Source organism: Echinops telfairi, unplaced genomic scaffold (genome assembly GCF_000313985.2).
Source record: "Echinops telfairi isolate 266 unplaced genomic scaffold, ASM31398v2 ScPeMD7_8;HRSCAF=38, whole genome shotgun sequence".
Lineage (NCBI taxonomy): Eukaryota > Metazoa > Chordata > Mammalia > Afrosoricida > Tenrecidae > Echinops > Echinops telfairi.
The window spans coordinates 6,543,913-6,553,619 of record NW_022103905.1 but is presented as its reverse complement, the minus strand read 5'-3'; the positions used below and the strand labels follow the sequence as shown (position 1 = coordinate 6,553,619).

At 40.4% G+C, this 9,707-nt stretch overlaps 2 protein-coding genes across 3 annotated transcripts in view; one reads left to right on the top strand and one right to left on the bottom strand.

Annotated features, from left to right (window-relative positions):
- The window catches only part of LOC101656506 (ELMO domain-containing protein 2-like), an 11,249-nt gene extending 8,377 nt beyond the window's left edge, over window positions 1–2,872 (top strand). Inside the window, exon 2 of the mRNA XM_045286462.1 lies at window positions 2,022–2,872. Within this exon, the coding sequence (XP_045142397.1) occupies window positions 2,022–2,872 (851 nt within the window). The remainder of the gene's footprint in view (window positions 1–2,021) is intronic.
- Window positions 2,873–8,119: 5,247 nt separating this feature from the next.
- The window catches only part of CTXN2 (cortexin 2), an 8,878-nt gene continuing 7,290 nt past the window's right edge, over window positions 8,120–9,707 (bottom strand). For both annotated transcript variants that reach the window (XM_004709415.2, XM_045286540.1), the window contains exon 2: window positions 8,120–8,535. In XM_004709415.2, the coding sequence (XP_004709472.1) occupies window positions 8,230–8,475 (246 nt within the window). In that variant the 5' untranslated portion in view covers window positions 8,476–8,535 and the 3' untranslated portion in view covers window positions 8,120–8,229. The remainder of the gene's footprint in view (window positions 8,536–9,707) is intronic.

Below are 9,707 nucleotides of genomic sequence, written 5' to 3'. Positions count from 1 at the left end.
AGTATAGCACTGATATAACACAATATTCCTCTGGTTCCTTGAGGCTTCCTCACCCCCCAGCCCTGCCCTGGTGACCCCAACCCTGCCTTTCACTGCGGGCTAGGCCAGAGCATGTACACAGGTACAGATAAGAGCTCAGGACTCACGGAATCCAGGTCAGATAAACCTCTCAGGAACAGAAGTGGGGAGGGGGAAGAAGAGGTCGCTGAGATGGGGGGAAGAAAGCTTAGGGGAAGGAAGACAGCGGTCAGTGTAAGATATGTAAATAATAATACTTTATAACTTATCAAGGGGTCACAAGTGGGGGAGGGAGGGTAAAAAGAGGAGCTGATACCAAGGGCTCAAACAGAAAGCAAATGTTTAGGAAATAATGATTGCAACATATGTACAAATATGCTTGATACATTTGATGCATGGATTGTTATAAGAGCTGTAAGAGCCCCCAATAAAATGATTTAAAAAAAAGAACAAAAGTTTCTTTGATTACTGGTCGAAGAATTCATTTTATCCTTTGTGCAATCTACCTAAAAGGCTAGGTGTGGGGTTCCCCACCCCCACCCCACCCCACCCCCAGGAATTAGAGGAAATAGAGACACAGAAAGAGTGGGGCCAGGGGCTCACCTTTCCGGATATCAGTATCAAGAGAAAGAGAGCCAATGCATTTTTTAGGAAGGGTTAAGTAGTCTTGGGGCCGGCAAACCCTGTCAATCACCTAAGTAGAGAGGTGGGCAGTGGCTTAACCCTTGGATGTCCCTGAGCTCTTTGGGGGTGTAACCCGAGACCAGTATTGGAGGCAGGCATCAGAAAGCGGGTCAAGGGACTTTTGAGCCGGAAAAACAATCGAACTTGTTTGCTCTCAGAGACAGGTAGCCTCAGGCCCCTTAGAGAGCAACCACATGCTTGTAAGAGGCATTGAAGTATCACTATTATGGGGGATATTGTGGGGCTGACCCTCAGTCTGGAGAATGTGACTGGACTTCATCTTTATCTCATATATGTGAGGTCCTTCCTCTACCAGAGCTTGCCTTGATTTTGAGCCCGGAGATTATAACCCTGTGATTATGAGCCCAGAGAATCTGGCTGCACACATTCTCTTCCAGGTCCCCAGCTTCCCACAGCATTAGAATAATACTCTGAATTCAATCTTTATGATTCGACCTTTATGATCTTGGGGGCAGAAAAACAACTAAGGATTTTACCTTTAAGAACTTTGAAAACTTAAACATTGTTTCTCAGTGACATGAAAACGTAAACATTGTTTCTCAGTGACATGATAAATTCCCAACAATTTAGAAACCTTATGAAAAACTATAAAAAGTTTTTCCTGTGTTATAAAGAAAAGGGTGTGACAGAAAAGGCTTTATTTAGTATGTTATAAATTCCATGAGACATGTTAAATCAATCGAAAGACCTGCTTCTCTTTAGGGTCAATATTTTATATGTTAACTATTTCTTCTACTGTTTCTACCTACTATTAAACAACGGTGTACAATATCAGGGAAGGTTTAAAAGCATTACTAACAGGTTTCCGTTGCTGGTTGACCTCGGGGAAAACGAGACATCATCCGCTCCCCCTATTTCTTACACTTTGTGAGTTGGCTGGGTTTTTGCTTTGTTTTTCGGGGCAGATTGTGCCAGGCCAGCAGCCTGCCTAGGTCTTTCGAAGGGCTGGGCTGCCGAGGCTTGGTAGGATCCACTTCCTCCATCCAGCTGGGGAGCTGGAGCCTGGCTGCTGGAGGGACCAGGCAGCGAACCCCACAGGCCTAGGGAGCTCAGGCACCAGGAGACAATGGGAGACAATGGTTGCCAGGGAGTGCTCTTTCTGATACTTCTGTGATGATGAGCTCAGACTAGGTGGATCCACATCAAAGATAAAATACAGCCCCTTTCCTGCACAGAGCTGCTCGGGTGTCGAGTTTTACAATCCCTCTGGCCCTAGATGATGTGTCTATGGGAACGTTTGAGGCAGGAAGGAGATGAGTGTTTTACAAATAGGGTTATTTCTTTGTGGGCCTTCTAAGGAAAATTTCCCCGATACTGGATGAAATGGCTCTTACGACAGATGACTGGGAAGTGTGAATTGCAGCGGATTGTTGATACCTATGTAGGCGCCCAAAGGACCTGCAGGATAGAACATTCCTTAAGGTGCTCGAAGAGTAAGGTCTTACGGGAAGCTACGTGGATCACGCAGAGCGAAATAGACGGGTGTGTAGAAGCGATCATGAAGGAGAAGAACATCAGCGCGGAGAAGGAAGCCCGTTTTAAAAGCTCTCTGAAGGCTTGCTTACTGCAGATATCTGGTTATAAACAGCTTTATGTGGACGTTGAAAAGGAAAGACAAAACCCATATGATTCAGATAACGTGAAACATGAAAAACTGCTCCTCCAACTTTGGAATCTTTTAATGCCCAAGAAAAAGCTGCAGGCTAGAATCTCCAAGCAATGGGCTGACATTGGTTTCCAAGGTGATGACCCCAAAACAGACTTCCGAGGCATGGGCATGCTTGGATTAACCAATCTGGTGTATTTTAGTGAAAATTATCCCACGGCAGCTCGTCAGATTCTGTCCCACTCCAATCACCCAAAGTTAGGGTATTCTTACGCGATAGTGGCAATCAATCTCATGGAAATGGCTTACAGCCTGCTGAAGAGCGACGCTTTGAAGTTTTATCTCTATACCTTTGTTGCGGGTGGACCAACCATGGAACACTTCCATCAGTTTTACTGTTATCTTGTCTATGAGTTTGACAAGTTTTGGTTTGAAGAAAATCCAGAAAGCATAATGTATTTCAACCAGTATAGAGAGAAGTTCCATGAAAAGATTAAAAGACTCTTATTGGACTCTAAGGTAGCACTTACCTTAAACATGTAAACCACCCATAAGACTCCGACCACCGTTTGCATTCTCAATAGGAATTGTATGTCCCAATAAACATTTTCTGACCAGTTATACACCTTATATATAATTGTATGCAAAATGTGTAATTTGCTCATTCACTGTTCTCCAAAGGTGTTCATCCTTCCAAAGATGCCCTCGGTAGTGTCATGTAAACTACAGTTGGGAACTTGGGACTTAGCCAGCCCATTTGTCGAGTATAAATCAGGTATTTGCTTTCTAATCAACAGATTAAAATGTGTGAAAATAATTTTCATTTTTATGAAATGTAGTTAACAAGTTGGCATCTTGTAAGGGCCCTTTTAAGGTGACTGTTCTGGAGTTTGGAAATGGTGCATTTTCTGTACCTTATTTTAATGTCTAAGTTCATTGACAACCAGAGTAGATCTTTTTTTAAAAAGGAGTAGATCTTCATGATTAATCTTTGCATTTGTCACACATATTAGTGTTGCTTCATCATGAGTAGCAGCAAGAGTATAGATATGTCAGAGGATTAAGAATAATGTCCTTTGGAGTTATTCTTGATTATTAATATGAAAAATAATGGGGAATGACAGTAATGGTGCCTAGTCTTTTTATTTAACTCTCATGCTTTAAAATATTAGTGTTATTTTGAAGCTTACAGGCTCATCTGTAAGTTTGTTTTTCATCAGTGATAGCAAAAAGCAAAACAAAAAACAAAAAAAACTTGTTACTGCTTGGTGTAAGGGCCTTTATGAAGTTGCTCCACGTATGCATATCTTTGAAGAGAGATGAATTTGCTAAGAAAATCCAGAGTGTACTCAGAGGGTGGTTTCTATCTCAATAAAGTAGTTCTGGGAGCTTACTTACAGGAAAACTTAAAGCTTCTTTAAAAACCTCAGTTAAACAGTGTTGGTTTATTTGGCTTAATGTGAACTCCTGCTTCTTCCTAGTCAGGGGTCAGGGAACTGCAGATCCTGAGCCATCAGTGACTCTCTCAGTATGCGCACATGGCTCTGAAGGAAACGTGAAATGATAATAAAATGACCATCGTTTCATTTATAAAAATTTTACAGGATATTATTCAGATGATGGTGATTTCATTTGTTTGTAAAAATGTATTTTTGACTCTCCAATAATTCTTAAATTGCTGTGAGAGACATGATAGGCTTTTCCATCTCAAAAGTTTGCCGACCCCTGTTCTAGATGATGTTGTATGGGTTACCTGGGTAAGCTTATCTGTTTCCTAAATTTTTGTTCAATCTATCAGTAATAGGTTCTTTAAATCCATCTCCATTTGTGGATTATAGATATAGTTTTGTTTTTTATTTAAAAATTATAGATAGTTCTATAGTGAATTGATTTAAAAGCCACCAGTAAATTCTAGAATTTGATAATTTGGAAGCCAAGCTAAATGTCACTATTGCAAATTAGAATGTGAAATGAACCATCTGATTTGTGACAATGACATTCATGAAAAGACAACTCTAATAATCATGTCTGCCTTCTCAAAGCCCTCATATATATGTTGGATTTTTATGTAGTTTAAAATTTACATTTAAAATTTTACCCTTTTAATAATAATAAAATGCCAAATTAGTAATAAGACATTATAGTATCAGGAATATTATGTGCTTATTTTGGCATCAAAAAGTGACTCAATGTTAAAATGAATGTTTTCTTGAGTGGTAGGTCTTGAGTGGTAGGTCAGAGAGAGTTTGCGGGCAACAAGAATAGTCTAGAAATGCTGTGATAAGAGTTATAATTCTGATTTGTTCTGAAGGATAATTTTTCAAGAAATTAAAGAAACCAGGGGGGTACACACAATCCACGGTTGGCTTGGCCCTCAGGTAGTGTAGCACACAGGTTGAGGCAGTAGACTAGCTAAAGCAATAGCCTGATGGTCCAATAACCAGAGAGCAAGAGAAACAGGGGCAGGCTTTGCAGGGCCATTTGTCTCATTGCCCTGGAATCAAGCTGCAACGGGATTAAACTCCGCCCACACATTCCTATTGGCCTAGTTGACATGATTAACCGAACTATCCCACCCGTCCTAGTTTCACGGTTTTTATTTCTATTTTAAGAGCTACTTGGATTTGCGAATGCTTTTCTATGTGAAAAGGTATGTATTCTTCCTATTTCTTCTAGTGTTCCTAATCGTTCATGTACTCTTTGAGAGCATTCAGTGAAACAGGACTTGGTGAAAGATTAAAGGAGGAATGTCAACATTTGTGTGAAGAGTGGACTGCTCTTTGCTAGAGCAGAAAAGATTCAGGTGTTATCAGGGCCCAGGACAGAAGAAGTGTGGCTTGGAGGGGAATGCTTACTGTCTTTCTTGAAATTATTGTTGGGGACCAGCAGCTATTTTCTCACGATCAATGTTCCCAATTCTCTGTGAACTAATCCAGTAGGGCTGAATTGCTATGTTCATGTTTCTGAATCTCTCTGGTCAAATAACTTGTAAATGAAGATTATTGGGATTGTTAAAATCTAAGAGAAGTTAGGGTTAGAACTTTTTTCTCCCTACTTCAATTTTTTATGAAAAAATTTTTAAACGTGTGAAAGAACTATGGCATTATCATAAGGTAATTCTATATTTTTATTGAAATATTTAAAAATATTTAAGAAGTAGCTTTCCCAGAGTGGAAAAATATCTTTTGGCAACTTAAAGAAGCTGGTTTTTGTCATTGACTCAGATGGTTGACTTCTTGTGTGAAATGTAATATTTTGTTCAGCATCTTAAGGGAACAATTTTTTTTAAAAGCTGAAAAAAAAGTCTTGCTAACAGAGTTCTTCTATCCCATATATGCACTGGTTTATTCCAAGCAAACTATGCTCAAAGATGTCTCTGTAATCAGTGGATGGCTGCTGTGTTAAGCTGGATTTTCTAAATAAGCAAAAATAGATACATATATATATTATTAAAGTGGTGCAGAGTTATAGAAGAAGGTAAATCCAGACTGCTTCAAGTGTGTGGGTCAGGTGTTAAGCTGGTGGCTTTTCCTAACTCGAATGGTTGCCTGAGCTGATGAGTCAGGAAGCAAGAAGACAAAGGAGGGAGATCACAGCTAGGGGATGCAGAAGCATCCAAGCTTGGCAGGTTTAATGGCAGGCAATATGGTGAGCTGTGGGCTCAAGTCCAAGGAACAAAGGACAATGAACTAGATACAGGATCTAGACTAGCAGGCGAAGGACTCCCCATAACATCTACTTATATATGAAGTAGGACACATAAGGGCTGTGACCTTGGTAAGGGATTGCACTCTGCCCTGAAATTTTCCTACAAGGGCTTGGTTGCTCATGACAGATCCTTTCCTAGAAGTGACTATGTCAGATCATGTCATGGGGATGGCCTCTACTGCTGAATTACTGAGGATCCTGGGCTAGCCAAGCTGACACAAAACCAAACTATCATAGCGGCTGACAAGTTCTCTCAGTAATATATTTTCTTAGTCTCTTAGGGAACATTCACCCCCCCCCCAAATTATTTTCTAGTACAGTGACTCATTGTATTCCCTTCTGTTTCTTTTCATGCTTCCTGCATCATTCAACCTTTTGCCCAGAGAACCCTTCAGTGCTTCAAGTCAAGGTTTGAGCTTTTTTTCTTCCTCAGTTTTTTCAGTTTGAAGAATGCCAGCCATGTTCTTTTCAGTGTGACTGACATTTTAACATTTAAGTCCTATGCAGCCTCCAACCAATGGAGAAGGGTGTTGAGCATGCTCACCCTGTGTTTCACAAATCATAAATTGTTTTCTTTCATAGCAAACCTTTGCTTTTAATTTCATACATATCTCAAGCGTTCTGCTCATTAACAATGACTTGTATTAAGTCTCAGAGCTACTTAGAGTGTGAAATTCTCTATTGCCGTTGCTGAGTAGGATAATAAATAATGATAATGAGGTCTTATAAACGGCGTTTTATGATTTTAGAATTGCTTTCATGTTCCTAATATATCACTTGGTCTCTCAACATCTCTGGAAGATGTACAGAATAGATCTCTTTATCATTTTTTATAAAATGTGGAAGATAAGCTATCCTTACTCAAAACCTAAACTCACTGCCATTGAGTCGATGCCAACTCATAGACTGCCAGGGAGGACAGAGTAGAACTGCCACTGTGAGTTGTTGACACTGTAACTCTTTCTGGGACTAGAAAGTCCCATCTTTCTCCTGAGAAGAGGCTGGTGGTTTCCTTAGTTCAAAGTCAAGGCAAAACCAGAACAAAACAAAATGAACTCATTGCTGTTGAGTTGATGTTAACTCTCAGTGATGCTATGAGACTGAGTAGAGCTGCCTCTTTGGATTTCTGAGACTGTAAACCTGATGGAAGCAGACAGCCTCCTCTTGCTCCCCTGGTGTGACTGGTTGCTTTGAACCTCTGACCTTGAGGTTAGCAGACCAGTCATAGCCTACTATCCACTAAGGTGTCTTACTTTCTAAGTAATAAAACTAGGTTTTTGGCCAAGTCAATGTTAGAATTCACCTGTATGAGTTTAGACAATCTTACACCTTGTGGAAGCTATCTTAAGGCCTCATTCATCTCAGCTACCTGTGTCTCCTGCTCTGTTTGTAGAGTGCATAGAGCACTGAACTGTACAGGGACGTTAAACATATTCGGACTAGGCCTCTCGGCGAATCTCCCAGAGATTAGGCAATTTACCTACACAGTTACACAGTTCTGGTGATGGTACAGCAGTGGTTATATTTTTATTTTTGGTAGATTGTTTATTTTTAAAAGTCACACTTAAAATTCCCGTTTTAATAGTATTTATAAAAAGACAGGGGAGGATCATGCTGAGTTAGGTGTGATTTGGACCCCCGAACTGGGGAGTTTTATTGCAAGACATTTTTCAATGAGAAGATCTAGAAGGGTCACGGCTTTGTGAAATTTGAGGACTTATTAGGGCCTGTGGCTACTTGTTCAGCTCCGGGTATCAGACTGTTGAAGGGGTATCTTCCTTTGTCTCTGGTGGCCCAATTTTTGACCTGTGGACTATTAGCAGATCATATCCTTTGAACTTAACCATTAAGCCTAAAGGTGCTCAAGTTGAAAATTGGGGCACCTGGGCACTGTGGAGGGGAGAAAGCCGGAAGCTTCCATTCCAATTGTTAGCAAGAAAGGAAGCAAGGTTTCATGTAAGCATCAAATGGTACATTTAGATGAAGGGATACCTGTGTTCTAGTCATTAGAAATCTCGATGTGGGGACAGAGGGAAAGTGAAGCGTGTCAACAATGGGCTATCATTTACACAGCCTGGCGAGTAAATTAGGCACAGACTTTTATTGACTTCCGTAAACAAAACGAACTTTACTCCAACACCCTCGTGGTCACTGTAAAGATATAGCCACAAAACACAATACAGCTGGAATCCTCATGCAAGTGCATATTCGAATGTCCCTTTATCAAACTCTTCAACTTCATCTTCCCACGTAGAAGACGGCATGCTGCTATATGGATCTAAGAGGATCTTGAAGCATCGGATAACCAGAAGTCCAAGGAAGATACACAAAATCCCTACAAAAGCAAAGCCAGTCTTTTGCTCCAGAGTCAGCGAGAAAGCAGAGACTTCATTGACACTCATCTTGGTTGAAGAGTTGCCACAGTAGGTGTTACTCATCCTTCGTTGTCACATCATGGTGGTGCTCCAGAATAATTCCTTCTGGAGGGACCACTTCACCTAGAGAGAAAAATTGAGCTCAGTTAAGTTTTATAAATTTAGGGTCTGGGCAAGTATTTTATAAAATCTGGCATTTGTCAACATCCTATTGACTCAAATTACAAAGGGTGTTGGGAAACATTAGATATTAATCCGAATCAAATTATCACCGGAGATGCTAGATGAATTATAAATCTAGATGAATTGTAGTATTGCTTTTGTGAACACCATGCTGTGTCAATAGCTCCTAAAAGTACAGTAAGATCTGCAAGTGAGTATTCAAGCAGCTCTTGCTCCATTGCTAGATGGTGCAGTCACCACATCTTTGACCCGAATTCTCATCGACTTTTCCCATAGTTTTTTGCACCTATATTGCTCATGGCTGTGGAGTTGATTACAACTTAGGGCAACCCCACGTGTGCAGAATAGATTTGTTACACGGGGTTTGCAATACTGACACCTTTCAAAAGCAGGTTGCCAGCCACGTCTGGGTGCATGCAAATCACCAACCTTTCAGCCGCTAGTTAAGGGCTTCACTATTTTCGCCACATTAGCGAAGAGTGGGAACTGCTCGGACCACATCCAGTCCATGGTTTCAAATTGGAATGCCGGTATTTTGTTGGATACCGATTCTGATCCTTTTAAACAGATGGACCAACTTCAGCCATTTCACCTCTTCACTTTTGCAAGAATGTGTTTGTAATTTCTTCTCCACTACTGTTCCTGGCACTCAATTTCAATTCTTTATTAAGAGACATTGTGATTTCAAAATGACGTTACTATGAGCAGTGCCCAGCATAGTAGCTTGCGCAGAACAGAACAAGCATTAGCCATTCGCCTATTAGGAGATCAGAAGAGACTAAATAAAGATAAAACCCAAATTCAACTGCTTGCTTTCTATGCAAATTCTGCTTTCTCCAACCAGATTTCCACTCTTAAGAAATTACTAAATTGAAATTCCAAATCTACAATGGAAGTAAAATGTGTTCTTTCTCTTTTTGCTGTCTTAATAGGCTAATTACCATATGGCGAAATCCAAGGAATGCTAACCCATAGTCGCTTTCTTGAGAGGAGTTTCAACAAATAGCCTGCTATGCCATGCATGAGAATGACAGACTGCTAGTGTATTGTTAGATGTTCTTTCTTTTTTTCTTTTTCGAAAGCCAATTTTTATTCAGACTAACATTGTACAA